Source organism: Schistocerca piceifrons, chromosome 2, assembly GCF_021461385.2.
Source record: "Schistocerca piceifrons isolate TAMUIC-IGC-003096 chromosome 2, iqSchPice1.1, whole genome shotgun sequence".
In the NCBI taxonomy this organism is placed as follows: Eukaryota; Metazoa; Arthropoda; class Insecta; order Orthoptera; family Acrididae; genus Schistocerca; species Schistocerca piceifrons.
This window is the reverse complement of record NC_060139.1, coordinates 401,251,866-401,268,420: the sequence shown is the minus strand read 5'-3', so window position 1 is coordinate 401,268,420 and position 16,555 is coordinate 401,251,866. Positions and strand designations below refer to the sequence as shown.

Below are 16,555 nucleotides of genomic sequence, written 5' to 3'. Positions count from 1 at the left end.
GTGCACCAGCCTTCCACTCTGGGGGCCTGGGGGCGAATCCGTTGGGTCCCATTATGTCCTTTGTAGTTTCATGATAAGACGTACCGGGAACAAACCTGTCAACAGCTGTTAGTTTGCATGCAGAAAGTCACAAATTATGTCGGCCCTGAAAAGGGCCTTTTTTGTAGCTCGGACATTTTTATTTAAAGCAAGTGCTCAAACTGGCGACCCTTATATACTCTGTTAGCCACCAAGGGGTGTGTGGCGGAGGGCACAATTCGCGCCAAAGTGTTATTCCCCCCCCCCCCCCCCCCCCTGTTCCATTCACGGACCGCGCGAGGGAAAAACGACTGTCTGAACGCCTCAGTACGAGCTCTAATTTCCCTTATCTTTGCATGGTGATCAATGCACAATTTGAAAGTTTGTGGTAATAATATATGCTCTTCATCCTTGGCGAAGATTGGATATCGGAATTTAGTGAGCAGCCCCTTCCGTTTAGTGCGTCGTCTATCTGCAAGTGTGCCCCACTTCAAACTTTCAGTGAGATTTGTAACACTCTCGTGATGGCTAAATGTACCAGTCACGAATCTTGCCACTCTGCTTTGGACCTCCTCAATCTCTTGAATCAGACCCAACTGGTAAGGGTCCCATACAGACGAACAACACTCAAAGATTGTATTAGGATGTTTTTATAGACCTCCAGTATCCGCAACAAATGTCGCAGAATGTTTCAGGGAAGTTTTGAGTACATAGGAAATAAATATCCAAATTATCCATTAGTTATAGGTGGAGATTTTTATCTGGCATCCATTGACTGGGAAAATTACACGTTTATGACGGGGCAGAAGCAAAGACTCGTGAAGTTATTCTAAAAACGCTCTCAACATACAACCTTGAGCACTTGGTTAGAAAACCAACTTGAGATGGGAACTTAATAGATATCTTGGCGACAAACAGAGCTAATCTTGTTGAGGAGGTTAATCTAGAAGAAGGTATTAGGGACCATAATGTAGTTGTGGCTTCTATGTCAGTGGAAGTTGCAAAAAGCGTTTTCTTGTTTGGAAGAGCAAATAAAAGTGTAATTAATGAATATCTTCATAGTCAGCTCCAAGCATTCACAGTGGGACAGAAAGATATTGAGTATCTTTGGTTGGAATTTAAAGGTATTGCTCACCACGTGCTAGAGAAGTATATGCCTAGCAAAAATATAGGGGAGGGAAGGGATCCACTTTGGTACAACAAACGTATTAGGAAGTTGCTGAGAAAGCAGATAATTTTGTGCACAGTCATCCTAAGCGTAATCACTGCCCTGCTGACAATAACGAATTTGAAAGCAATATTTTATCTGCAGATTCTTAAAATAACCCCAAAAAATTTTGGTCGTATGTAAAATCTATGAATGCTAAAAATAATTCAATACCTTGTCTTGCTGACAGTACGGGTAATGTAATGGATGATGATAAACAGAAATCCGAAATTGTAAACGTAGCTTTCAAAAACTCATTTACGGTAGAGGACTGCAGCACCATTCCCCTTTTCAATTATCGAACAAACGCATGGATGGCTGACGTAGTCTTTAGTGTATCTGGGATTGTAAAACAGTTAAGATGCTTAGACGCCAGGAAGGTATGGGCCCAGATGGTATCGCTGTAAGATTATATGTTGACTATGCTACAAATATAGCACCATTCTTATCCATCATCTATCAGAGATCATTGCAAACAGCGGAAAGTTCCATGGAACTGGAAGAAGGCCCAGGTCATAGCAATCTATAAAAAGGGTAGAAAATTGGATGCACATAATTACTGACCAATTTCACTGATGTCGATTTGTTATAGAATCATGGAGCATATTTTGTGTTCATACATAATGACCTTCCTAGACTCTGAGAAGCTCATCTGCAGAAACCAGCATGATTTTAGGAAACAGCAGTCATGCGAGACATAGCTGGTCCTCTTTGTGCATGATATACAACAGGCTCTAGATACCGGCTCCCAGTTTGATGCCATATTTCTCGACTTTCGAAAGGTGTTAGACTCAGTTCCGCACTGTTGTTTGCTCCAAAAAGTGTGTGCTTACAGTCTATCTGATGACATGTGCGGTTGGATAGAAAGTTTTCTAACAGACAGAGAGCAGTACGTCGTCCTGAATGGGGTGACTTCACCAGAAACAGCCGTAACTTCAGGTGTGCCCCAGGGCAGCGTAATAGGTCCGCTGCTTTTTACTATTTACATAAACAAACTGGTTGATGGTATTGACAGCGGCATTAGACTGTTTCTTGATGATGCTGTAGTCTACAGGAAAGTAGTAACACATGTAAGTTGTGAACAAATCAATGAGGAGGATTTGCAGTAAATAAATGTGGGGTGTAATGACTGGCAGTTATCTCTCAACATTAGTAAGTGTAATCTACTGTGTGTAACAAGGCGAAAATCCCCATTGATGTATGAGTACAAAATAAATGCCCAGTCTTTGGAAGCGGTAACATCCGTCAAGTATCTGGTTGTGACTATACAAAATGATCTCAAATGGAATGATCAGATTACACAAGTAACAGGCAAGGTGAACTCTAGATTGTGGTTTTTGGTAGAATCCTGAAGCGATGCAGTCTTTCAACAAAGGAAATTGCTTACAATACGTTAGTTTGTCCAGTCTTAGAGTATTATTCGTCTGTATGGGATCCTTACCAGTTGGGACTGATTCAAGAGATTGAGAAGGTCCAAAGAAGAGCAGCAAGATTTGTGACTGGTACATTTAGCCATCGCGAGAGCATTACAAATCTCATTGAAACAGTCTAATGCCGCTGTCAATACCATCAACCAGATCATTTATGTAAATCATAAACAGCGGCGAAGCTATTACGCTGCCCTGGGGCACACCTGAAGTTACGCTTTTTTCTGTTGAAATCATCCCATTCAGGACGACATACTGCTGTCTATCTGTTAGAAAACTTTCTATCCAACCGCAATGTCATCGGATAGATCGACAGCGCGCACTTTTTGGAGCAAGCGACAGTGCAGAACTGAGTCGAATGCGACACAAGCTTGGTAACGTCGAATGGTGTGTTGCCGAACTCTTTCAAGAAATCTTGGCATTGCTCTGATGTGATTGGTGACATGTTGAATGCGATCCATTAATTCCTCTTCGTTTCTAGGTGGTTCGTGTCCAGGTGGGTGAACTATAACCTTGAAGAATCCCCACAGGAAAAAGTCCGGTAGCGTGAGGTCTGGTGATTGTGGGGGCCATGTCCTATGAGCACCTCTGCCAATTACCCGGCTGTCGAAGAATTCATTTAAATATCTGCACACAGCGTGACTGTTATGTGCAGGCATCCCACCATGTTGCAACCACATGTGTAGCCGTATATCCAGGGGAACATCTTCCAGCAGGCCAGGTAGAGTTTCTTGCAAAAAGTGAAGGTAATTTGCCCTGGTAAGTCGAGGAGGTAGACAGACCAGCCCAATCAAATTGTCACCTACAATGCATGCCCAAATGTTGAGCGAAAATCGTTCCTGGTGTCTGTGGACGTACGTGACGTAAGGATTTCCCCATGCTCAGTAATGAATGTTTTGAGTGTTGTAAAGGCCAAACTCATGGAAGGTGCACTCGTCGGTAAACAACACAATGGTGGGGAAGTCAGGATCTTGTGCAACACATAGCAGAACCACCGGGAAAACCCTAAACTTCGTTCATGTTCTGCCACAAGATTTAGCTCTCGGACAGGGTGGAAACTAAAGGGATGCTGGCCATCATCCCTCTAAACCTCCCAGACTAACCGATGAGTGACCTCCATGTTGTGTCCAGCCTCTCGAGTACTTCTCATAGGTTCTTCCTCGAAGCGCTCTAGAACAGTCTCTTCAAATGCAGCATTCCATCATGTTCGATGTCTTCCAGCATCACCATGATATTCCTCTAATGAGCCTGTTACACCAAGTCGCTGGTGAATTGCTGTAAGCATTTTTGGGTGTGGGTGGCATCTTGCTGGGTACCGTTCCTCATACAACTGTCGAGCTTCATGTGCATAACCATTGGTTAGTCCATGAACAAAAACCATATCTCGTTGTTCTTCAAATGAATACTGTGGCGCCAAGCTTACTGTATGACTAAATCTTTGGTGATGTGTGTGTGCTCCGAAGCGAAGCTTATGTGTGAATGCCTCTGACATGAAGTGTAGACAAACAGAAAGACCTATTCGACATGTGTGCGTATCACATTGAGGAAGTGACTGGGCGAGGGACGTTTGTTTGTGTGATCCGACAACCATAGATCTGCCAGTCAACCAATGAATGGTAACAGGGCAATATCATGCCCAATCGGAGTGTGTGGCACCAAGTTTCTGTAGTTTAAAAATGGTGCATTGTCGACCTACACAACATTAGTAATTTTGGTTCCTATTGGCATCAGCTATCCAGGGTTAAAATTTCATGACAAAATTTTTCTCCAGCCACTATAATCAATATCTCTTCTACATACAAAATCTTCTTTCATGGCTCTTAAACCAAGTGTTAGCTGTGATTAAGTTATGCTCTTTGCAAAATTCTACCAGGAACTTCCTCTTTCATTCCTTATCCCCAGTCCATATTCACCTACTACCTTTCCTTTTCTTCCTATTCCTACTATTGAATTTCGGTTCCTCAAGACTATTACATTTTTATCTCCTTTAATTATATGAATTATTTCTTTTATCTCATCGTACATTTCTTCAATCTCTTCATCATTTGTGGAACTATTTGGTAGAAACTTGTGCTACTGTGGTAGGCATGGGCTTCATGTCTATCGTGGCTACAGTAATGCGTTCACTATGCTTTTTGTAGTAGCTTATCTGTGTTCCTACTTTTTCTCCATTATTAAACCTAGTCCTGAATGACCACTTTTTGATTTTGTATTTATGCCCCTTGTATTCACCTGACCAGAAGTCTTGTTCCTCCTGCCATCAAACTTCACTAATTCCCACTTTATCTAACTTTAACCTATCCATTTCCCTTTTTAAATTTTCTAACCTACCTGCCTGATTAAGGGATCTGACATTCCAGGCTCCGATCCATAGAACGCCAGTTTTGTTTCTCCTGATGACGACGTCTTCTTGAGTAGCGCCCCGGAGATCCAAATGGGGGACTATTTTACCTCTGGAATATTTTACCCAAGAGGATGCCATTATCATTTAACCATACAGTAATGTTGCTTGCCCTTGGGAAACGTTAAGGCTATAGTTTTCCCTTGCTTTCATCCGTTCACAGTACCAGCACAGCAATGCTGTTTTGGTTGATATTACAAGGTCAATTCAATCAATCAACCAGACTGTTGTCCCAGCACCTACTGAAAAGGCTGCTGCTGTTCTTTAGCAACTACACGTTTGTCTGGCCTCTCAACAGATACTCCTCCAATGTAGTTACACCAACGGTACGGCTATGTGTATTGCTGAGGCACACAAGCCTTCCCACCAACAGCAAGGTCCATGGTTCATGAGGCCTTGGCCTTATCGTGGCTCAAAGTGGAGTGAGATACTGATATTCATTATTCATCTGTAAAAGTGTTTGACTACTGACCCAGTGGTGTAAAGTATTTCCTAGATAACAAAATTAGCTTCAAATGCAAACTGAAATCTTATCTCTTTGGTAACTCCTCCTGCTCTATTGAGGCCTTTTTAAATTTTTTTAAATGTACGGGGTCATGTAAATGGTCTACATTTTACCATATTTTTCACTGAGAAAGTGTACTATATTAATAAAATTTGCTTGTTCCACACCATAGAGAGAACTCGCTTTCATGATCCTCATAACATGCAAAACTAATAAAACAACTCTGAGAACAGGAAAATTAATACAGAGGCGGAATTTACTTAGAGCTAATATGCCTTCATTAAATTTGTGTATCATTTTCTCTGTGTGATGACCCCAAGGTAGTCCTGTACTTTACCTTGATTGATACAGAGGGAGTTAGCAGTACACAAATTTTAGTTTTAACAGTCTAAAAGATTAAGCTTATCCATTATAGATATTCTAGAACCCAAGACTGAATATAAATACAGAAAACTGCAAACAGTCATGGATATTTCAAGAAAGTGACTGGTTGTCGTTTTCTATATTTATACATTAACAGCGGTTTGATCTGTGTCGTAGGCAAGCATCTCTCTTGTTTTTGATGTTGTCTAGACTGCAAGACCATCTGCAAATAATTATCAGCATGTACCTGATAGCATTTATTAGGTGACAAGTCGGTCATATAAATAATGGATAAGATTGTGTCCAGTACAGAACCTTGAGGGACATTTACTTGCAAAGGGCACTATTCAGACTCTGTGCCTTGAAATTCAGTCATTTGAATCCTGTTAAATAAATAAGAGTCCATCAAACCAATAGCATTGTCTCTAAATCCATAAAAATGTAGCTATTCAATATTATTTTAAGGCATATAGTGTCGAAAAGCTTTTGGTAAGTCAAAAAGTCTGCTCTAAAGAACTGCTTACATATACTGTATAAGAAATAACAATACAGCTTTAACCATGCCCAAACTTGATCTAAAACCAAACTTATTACTGCTGAAGATCTTATTTTCTGCAAAGTATTTTACAATTTGGTTATTAAATAGTAAAGCTGTCCTCAAGTTGAAGGTTGCTTATGTTCCCTGCTGGTAATGGAACTAATGAAGGTTGTATGGCTTTGCCTTCCTCTGATCATTGAACTGGATGTACCCACCCAGCTAAAGGCAGAATCTACAGTTTAATGTGGACTCTGTATGACAGTGTAGATTCTTATATTTCATTTTAACAAATCACTGCCTGCCAAAGGCAGTAGGTGACAGAGAAAAGTTCTGGGACCGACTGCTGCCTTTGTGTCTGTAATGTGGCACATACAATCTGAGCTACTGAGACAACTTGCTTATTGAGTGCAACCTTTGTAACTTTTAACAACATTGGGACAATTGAAAAAGGCCAATAATTGTTACAACTTGAGTGGCTACTTTACTTTTGGACTGGAATAACATTACATACTTCAGTAATGGAAATTCTTGGATGGAGCAGTATGCAAAATAGGGGAAAGGCAACCACTCACCTACAGCAGATTGATGCTTCAAGCACAGTAACTTAAAAGAAAACAGCTTTCAAGCACTAGTTCTTTCCACAGCAGTAGTACACCCATTCACACATAAGCACAGAGACACCCAAATGCACACTCCTGTGGCCACAGCAAGAGTCTTTGTTTATTTTTTCTGAAGTATGTGAATTGCTCTATGGGTCACATAATCATAAGTAGAGACTGCAGCATTTGCCTCAAAGAAAGAAAGATACAGGAGCACAAAACAGTGAAGCATATCCCCTATGATGAGGCCAAAAAGATCTATAAGGCCATGCAGCCTCCTGCTTTCACTATTTCTTTCACTTCAGCTCTTAAAAATTGTATTCCGAAAGGCGAAACGTCTACCCAGATTGATGTTGCTAGTGTCATCACTGCTACCTGTTTTAAAGGGTGCTGTCTGCTGTCACAAGGCCTATGCCCCCCCCCCCCCTCCCGCCTGCCCCTCCGCCTCTCAGCACTTCCAAATAGGCCACAGTTGCCAACATTGTAGAACTTATGGCAACTCAACAAGCAGGCTCCAGTAAGCAGGTCAGCACTGCTGCTACCCCTGCTGTGACAATTCCTCCAAAGACTCCTCTGATAAATAAATTGAAGGGAAGTGTCAACATCAGGTGAAGGCTGGTTATAAACTGTCAGGTCATAGGTATCATTCCATCTGACTGTTCTAATGATTCTGCTTTGGAGACAATGAAATACAAAATTTGCCTGGGACAGCCATAAAGCCCATAAGACAGCCTCCTACTATTCCTGGATCCCCACTCCAGTTGAGAGACAATGTGAAAAAGAAATCTCACCGATAAAATGGCTCACATACTGCAATGAACATCAGTGGGTTTGCTTGTGTTTACAAGAAATGCATTTTAAACATATTGCACTGCTGTGCCACGGGGCTATCCCCTCCACTGCAAGGATGACTGACTGAGGAAAGAGCCAAGGGAGGGATATCTGTGTTTGTCAATAACACACACCACTCCTGTGCTGTATCTGTGATTACTGTGCTGCAAGCAGTTGCCATTGAAGTTTGTATCCTTGCCCATCCTTACTCCACCACTGCTCCCAACCTCTTGGCTCATATACCAGTGGTCTTGAGTTGCACTTTGTGTGTGTGTGTGTGTGTGTTTATATATAAATAAGAAGGCCTTTTGAGTGAAAGCTCAAATGTATAGCAGCCTATTTGTTATTCCTGAGTGTGACTCAGCATCTCCTCTATTTGGTGAATAGTATTCTATCCTTTTCATGATATTATTGTTACTCCATTGTGCATTGTCCATTGTTTGATAGAGGATTTCTTAAATAGAAGTAATTAGTTAATTACACAGAAAAAACATGTAAATGGCCAGAATGTAATAGTCATAAATATTTTTTTCATTTCTCTGTCTCTCTTTCATATATGTATGCATCTGTTCAGTTGACATGATCCGCATCATAACAGTTATTGTGAATGTGATCTATGGAACACACAACTATCTACTAACACTCTCTCTATGTATACGAATTTTGTCTACTCACTCTGTACATAGGTTTAATAGTGGTGTATTTGTAATTTCAGTTGTTTAAACTGATTCTTTGAAACTTCGAAGAAATATTTTTGAGATGTTTGACTTGTTTTTTGCTTTGTCTGTCAGTTAAGGTTTCTAAATGCTTCTGATATAGTCTCATATCGGACAAAGAAGACTCTGGCTTCCACTTACACTTGACATCTGCTGGTAGTCCCTAGTGTGAACATCACACACATTAGTACTTCCCATGAGTCATGGCCCAGAAATGTGGAACCTGCTGTTACCAACACATGGTGCCATTCAAGAGGCAGACATAAATCCGTACCAAAATCTAATGTATTTGAACATGCATTATAACAAGAATTACAATTATTCTCATGCTTTAATGCTTTTTGGATTTGCTGACATACAGCTGTTACTTTTCCAAGCTAACCTAGACTTTGGGCTAAAGTGCTGATCAGTTTATCATCACAACTTACATTTGAAAAGATAATGCAAAAGTAAACTAAATATTGGTCATGTTCTGGTCTATCTCCGAGCACTTATGACATGTCAACACATCCCAGTCAAATACCTGTTTCCCACTCTCCTACTACTAAACTGAGACCTGCCATGTGGTTTACGTTTTCATTAATATTTTGTGTGATATAGCAGACTCCAGTTGTGACTGATATAACTTGTTATCAGACGATACAACATATTTCTGTTTTGCAATGCAAACATCTTTACAATTATTTTCGACGTTAAGAAATGGTTGTGACTCTTGATATTTTCTCTAGAGCCAATGGGATAAGGCTACATTTTTATTGAGAAATATCTTATTATGTATAACTAGGTTGTTTGAGATTGTAACAAATACCACTCATCATACATTAATGTACACAGATGAGCCAACACTTTATGATTGCCTGCTTAATAGCATGTTGCTCCATCTTTGAAATGCAATACGGCAATAGTTCTGCACCGAATGGATTTGACAAGTCCTGCATAGGTTTTTATAGGTATCTGGCACCAAATGTCCTTGCACAGGTCACACCACTCTTGGTAATAACAGGATGCTCGTTTGTGGGCTTGGATCTAGTGTCCAGTAGCATCCATGATGTGTTCCATTGGCTTCAGATCAGGCAAATTTGGTGGCCAAGACATGAATACGAGTTAACTATCATGCTCTTCAGGCTACTGTAGCTTGATTCTAGCCCTGTGACACAGACATTTACCTTGCTGGAAGATGCTTTTGTTGCCAGGGAAGACATCAACCATGGGGGAGGGAGGTAGTTTCTGACATAACTCGAATCATTTTGGACTATATGCAGTGAACAGTTAATCAAGTACTAAAGTATATGTAGAAAACACCGAAAATGCTATGTAAGTTTCTGTCTCTTAATTTAACTTGACAAGTAATGCAGTAGCCAAAACTGATAGAAATAGGTCTGAGTCATGTTTTTAAACATCTACTAACAAATGTATTGTGCTGTAACAGTTGTATTGACAGTTTTCACACTGAATGTGATCTCTGTGATTCCAAAAGTTAATGAGTTTGTAAGTTTCTTTTGAAAGAGAGGAGTGATAGGTAGGTATATACCTGACTTAAACATTGAATGTGAATGAAAATAAAGCTCTGTCAGATATAGTGTGAACAATACATACAAATAATTGTATGTGTCGATATAAACGCTTATTTTGTTTCATAATGTTCCATGTTGCGTTAATTGTCAGTTTATTCACATATATGTCTGTTTTCTTTTCAACGGAAACTTCATTTTCCTGCTCTCTCAACATTGTAAGTGGTATTCACTACAGAATTTATCACAGTGTACTTCACAGTTTTGTATCAAATTTCCTGTTTATGATTTTGTGCCAATTTCATATTTTGACAAACATTTTTTGTTTGCAGTGAAACATGGGATGGAGACTCAGCTGATGTTGATGATGATGAATCTGTAATAACAAGAAGAATCAGTAGGAATTCTGGAGAGTTTGTATCAATTACTTCAAATTATACATGTGCTGTTTCTTTCTTTTCCTCTATAACCTGTCTGTGACTTCTGCTTGCAGTCCTGTTTGCACAAATGAAAGTGTTATCCTTCGACATGATCGTGCGTGGAAGACAATTAATGAACCAGTGAAAACAATATATAAAAACCTAGATAAAAATCAAGCTCATGTAAAGTCATTTTTGAAGTACCTGCTTGACAACAAAAAGAATCTTGTGAAGTATTTTGTTCCTAATCAAAAATGTTGTAAGGAGCACTATTCTGCTATGGTTAAAAACTGTTCAGGTGTGTACTCTGTCACATAAATTTATCATAATATATGTTCCTTGTGTAATATTTTATTGATATCAGTATAGAAAATGGAAAATTTTAGTTTTGGCATACATAATGCAATTATGATGGTGAGCCTGCATATTTAGCTATATTTGTTTAAATATTCAGCTTTATTCCTTGTCAGAATTGTCCAAGCAATATAGAAATTTCAGATGTCATTGTAAATTTGATTTATGCTGATAAAACAATAGCATTCTGTAAGATTTGGGGTGTGTTGAAACCAGTTAGGAAGAAAACAATTGTGCAGGGGATACACCACTATGCTATTTTTGTCATGAATGCTGTAAAAGAGAATACAAAAGAAAAATATTGCTCTAAAGTTAATCAGTTGTCAGAAGCAATTAACATCAAGTGTCAGAACAGATGTTCTTCTGTCAAAGGTTATGACTATTGGAAGCAGTGAGTGAAGTGTTGTTCTCAGTGGGAGAGAAATGTTGGGTATGTGAATGTAGATTCAGGTTATAGGAAGACACTGATATAAGAATTGTCCTGTATGGAAGAAACAAGTTTGTTTTACAGAAAGACAAAAATAACAGAATAGGCATTTCTAGTTGGAAAAGCAAAGTAAGGAAGGGAAAATATACTTAAAGACGGATAACTAAAATGGTCATCTTGAACTGAGTGAGTACGGGATGGAAAGTGAATATAGAAAGGAGAATGAGAACAATCTTGGGAATGGAACCAAGCAGAGTGGCAGGAGGTGGGGGATAGATAAATGGAAAGTACTCAGGCGGATGAGAATTGGAAAAGTTAGGGTTAGTGCAGGTTCAGTTATGGGACATTGATGTAACATTTGTTACACCAGGGAAGTCAATTTGTGACACACATTTTAATTACATTGCAAGAGAAACTGCATGTTGGTAGTTGCTTTTCCTGTTGTATGTGTTCATTTATTTTAATCAGTAACCTCTTTTCAGGCTTTGCCATATAGCAGTTCCTCTTCAACAGATTAAGTCATCCTGTCACAAAGATTTTAAACATTGAAGCCAGATATATGAGTGTTTAAATTACACATGAACATTATTCATCTCTGATTATTCCAGTCTGAATATTATCACATACTTTTATTCATGCAAGAACACAACTCCGTAATATGTGATGCCGATCTGCTCTCCATGAACTCAGAAGGAGAAATGGCAATATTCATTAATAAAGATACGAATTTTTAACACAAACAGTGGTGTGACACCATTCATAGAACTCTTCAACGTTTTGCCCTTCATCTATGTGATGTATAAAGATGATGCTTAAAGTTTGCACCCTACAAACTGCACACATCAAATAATGGCCTGGGTTGTTGCGCTGAAGCAGTTACTGAAATTGTACATGTTATTTCCAAAAGTAGCTAGTTAAGTTTACATCAATAAACTGTTGATGATAATCAGGGTGTATACGACCCGGGAAATCTGAGAAACACCCGGAAATTTGTTCATCTGGGAGAAAACCGGGAAAAACCCGGGAATTTTTTGGAATCCCGGGAATTTTTCATTGTTTTAGCTTTCAGTTAAATTTTTGTAATTTTGACTGGTAAAAAATGATTCTGTAGAAAAGAATGTTACTGTATCCTGGTACTGCAGAATTTTGAACGGTGGTTCGAAAAGCGTTACTTTCAAAGTAAATTTCTTTTTACACAAGATGAATTATGTTAACTGTGAGGAAGTGGGATGAATTTCTTAAATCACAGAGCATTTAAAACTGAACACTTTGAGGACAAGCCACGTAGAAGAATTTCGAGCCCTGAAGACCAGATTATTATGATATTATTTTAAATTTACTGGCGCATTTGTGTGATAAAGTATAACACACACAAAATAGATCAATATTACATGTGAAAGCGTAGCTTCTCTTGTAGTTTTATTAATCATTGAGACCAATATTATATGTGAAAGATTAGCTTTTCTTGTAGCTATACTATGTATTAATGTAAACCGTTAAGTTTTCCTCTTTGTGTATTCACTCTACGTAACAGTGATCTTGCTATTGGCTGACTACATCACGTGTCCTATGCTCTGAATATCTGCTGTCATCGGCTGGCAACATCACAGAGCATGAGATATGACTCGCTTACAAAAAGACATTGCAATCTCGATTTCAACGCTCCGGAAACTAATCTGCTGTGTTTGGTGCAATTCGAATTGATACTTTCGTAATATGAAAATATGGAGCGTATATGTTGCTGCACATCAGAGGTCTTTCCAAAACTTCTCTCCTTTTTTTTCATCAAAAATCTCTCCAAAACTTCTCTCCCCGTTTTTTTTTTAAGGAAATTCTACACCAGTGTATAAGACGTTAATCATTCAAAGGAATGATAAGTTTTACAGTTCCAAAGGAAAAGTCTACAGAAAACCGAATGTCACTTAGCATTGAAAAAGTGTATTTTTGCCCGGGAAAAAGTATGTTTTTTAAACGAGATATCCGGGAATTTTTTTTCCTTGTCCACGTATACACCCTGATAATGTATATGATTAGAAAATGGTAATTTCCACTTGGAAAAGTAAACAATTATTGTAGCAAAGCTGCTGTATAATATACTTATGTACATGTATAGTTTTATCTTTGAGTGCTGTGAAATATGTTTAAAAGGGTTGGGTTAAGAAATAATGGGTAGGTGAATGATATGAGTCTATCAACTGGATCAGTGACAATGAAAAAAGAAACAAAGAGAGATGAAAATGCAAAGAAGTAAACATGGGGGAGACTAAATGGGACTGGAGTGGGGAACAGATGGGAAATGAATTTAAATGCTATGAACAATAATTAATATTGGTGATGGAATTTTGTTTTTCATCTGCTCCAAATTGTTCTCACTTTGTGCTCAAAATTATCTTAAGTAATGGCCCATGGTGTGAACTGCGAGATATTTGTTAGTCAATAAATGTGTTTGCTTCTTCAGCAGAGGTATATTTGTTTTAGTAGTATTGGGTGTTTAAGGAGTCAGATAAGGATTTATGGACTATGTATGATCCTCTTTTTTTTCTTAAGAACTCTGGATGAAGAAAGAGCAGGGGAGTGCAACGTATTTTCATGGTAATAGACATTGTATTCAGGGGCCAGACTGTGCTGTTTCTCTGATGACAGGGATGGCTCAGTGTGAGCAGAGTAGTGGGTGGGTTATCCTTCTGCAGAGAAGGCTTTTTGTCTTGTAGAAGGAAGGGAAACAAAATTGGAGAAAAGATAAAATGCTAAAAGAGGACACAATATTTAAGTAGATTTATGTAACATTTAATACCTACATATTACTGTGAAATATAGCTAATTTTATTTTTGTAGTGTTCAATATGTGGATGTTTGGAAGACTCTTCCATATGTTGGGGCAACCAAGGTTATCTATAATTCACAAGCTGATTGTAACTAGTCAGATCGAAATACTTGATATGCTTGTGGCAGAACATCCTGCTCTTGCCATGGAATTGGTGCAGGAATATATCTTTTGTCTCCAAGGTAATGAGTTTCTTTTCACTCTGTATTATTACAACTTATGTAAATTGGAGTGTAATCTGTTATCTAACAACTGAGTAGTACACATATCACTAAAAATTAATATTTTTGTTTTTAGTTTAAATATAATTGTTTTTCATGGACTTAGCAAAGATTTTTTCTTTGTTTACTCTCTCCTCTTTTGTTTGTACACACCTTGTTCCTGTGGAACTGGCTGACCAGTCTGTCTTCAGTTACAAACATGCACTTACTTCTATAAAAGCATATCACTGAGTTCTGGAAATAAAAGGAACTTACTGAGTTTTGCAAATAAAAGGAAATTAAAAAACAGTGCTTTTGATGTCTCAGAGACAAAGAGTTGAGTTCTTCAAAATATTATCCTAAGCAGAAGAAAATGTGAACGTTTTAAGAAAGAAGCAACAGAAAGGTGCTCTTGTGTTGATCATGAGATAACTGGGATGTAATGGCTGTAAGTACTAGTCTAAACGGTTACAGTTAACAAAGTCACCATGCATACAATAAATGATTTTTCTTCCTACAGTGAAAGTAATAGTTTGAGTGTCAGTTGGTTCAGAAAGTGATGATTCAGAGTTTAAAATCTGATCAAATGACACAGCAGTCATTATAATAATGTGTTACACCCTTCAGAACTATTTGTTTTTAGAAAGCAGTGGTGGCACATTCTCAGATGAAAATATTGACAGATGGCAGTGAAAGAGGCATGTAAATATTGCCACGAGCTATGCTGCACGCAAAGTAGAGTAACGGGTAGTGTAGCTGCTTCACATGCTGCAGTTTACCAGTTCAAATCTGTGCACCGAAGGCTTGTTATGTAGTATTTATCGCTTCTGGAAGGTTCTCGAAATTTCATATGTTTGTAGTGTTTGCCTTTTATGGAATATACGGTGTTTATATAGAGCAGCACTTTCTATCCAGGAAACAGTTCTGTTGTGGCTGTACAATGGTGTCTGTAATAAATGTGTTTTTGGTGCTAAGTGTTGTATTTCGTTGATGACCGTGCTTCCAGATTTGGACTTAATTGTTGTTACTTTGTAATGTTGGAGGGTTTACATTACTGTGGCTCAAGCTTAATACAAGCAGTACGTCATTCCCAAGAACCTTATGTTCAGGAAAATTATGAATTCCAAAGTAGCAGTTAGTCAGCTGCATATCAGGCATCTATCAGTGTTTCCAGAAGGTGCTGGTTAGGACTTGACGTAATGGCTGCAAGGATTTGACGGAGTCACCGAATACGAGGGTGAGTCAAATGAAAACCTTAAATATTTTTTAAAATATTATTTATTGTGCAGAAGTGGTACAAAGCTGTATCACTTTTCAACATAATCTCCCCCACACTCAATGCAAGTCCTCCATTGCTTACAAAGTGCATAAATTCCTTTAGAAAAAAATTATTTTAGTAGCCCGCGCAACCACTCTTGCACCGTATGGTGTACCTCTTCATCAGAACGGAACTTCTTTCCTCTCATTGCGTCTTTGAGTGGTCCAAACATATGGAAATCACTTCGGGCAAGGTCTGGGGAATATGGTGGATGAGGAAGACACTCAAAATGCAGGTCTGTGATTGTTGCAACTGTTGTACGGGCAGTGTGGGGCCTTGTATTGTCATGTTGCAAAAGGACACCTGCTGACAACAATCTACGTCGCTTTGGTTTGATTGCAGGCTGCAGATGATTTTTTAGGAGATCTGTGTATGATGCACTGGTGGCATGGTCCCTCTAGGCATGTAATGCCCCAAAATGACCCCTTTTTCGTCCCAAAAGAGAGTCAGCATAAACTTCTCAACTGATGGTTCTGTTCGAAACTTCTTTGGTTTTGGTGATGAGGAATGGCGCCATTCCTTGCTCGCTCTCTTCGTTTCCGGTTGGTGGAAGTTTCGTCCCCAGTAACAATTCTTGCAAGGAAGCCATCACCTTCTCATTCAAAGTGCCGAAGAAGTTTTTCACAACCATCAACACATCGTTTTCTCATTTCAGGAGTCAGATGCCGTGGCACCCATCTTGCAGACACTTTGTGAAACTGGAGCACATCATGCACAGTGTGGTGTGCTGACCCATGACTAATCTGTAAACATGCTGCAAAGTCATTCAGTGTCACTCAGTGGTTTTCCTTCACTATGGCTTCAACTGCTGCAATGTTCTGTCGAGTCACAACTCTTTGTGCCTGACCTGGACGAGGAGCATCTTCCACTGAAGTCACACCATTTGTGAACTTCCTA

At 38.9% G+C, this 16,555-nt stretch overlaps 1 protein-coding gene across 1 annotated transcript in view; it reads left to right on the top strand.

Annotated features, from left to right (window-relative positions):
* The window catches only part of LOC124775053 (serine/threonine-protein kinase ATR), a 354,997-nt gene that overhangs the window by 14,718 nt on the left and 323,724 nt on the right, over positions 1-16,555 (top strand). The window contains exons 2-4 of the mRNA XM_047249842.1: positions 10,449-10,529; positions 10,610-10,833; positions 14,152-14,322. Coding sequence (XP_047105798.1) covers positions 10,449-10,529; positions 10,610-10,833; positions 14,152-14,322 — 476 coding nt within the window. The remainder of the gene's footprint in view (positions 1-10,448; positions 10,530-10,609; positions 10,834-14,151; positions 14,323-16,555) is intronic.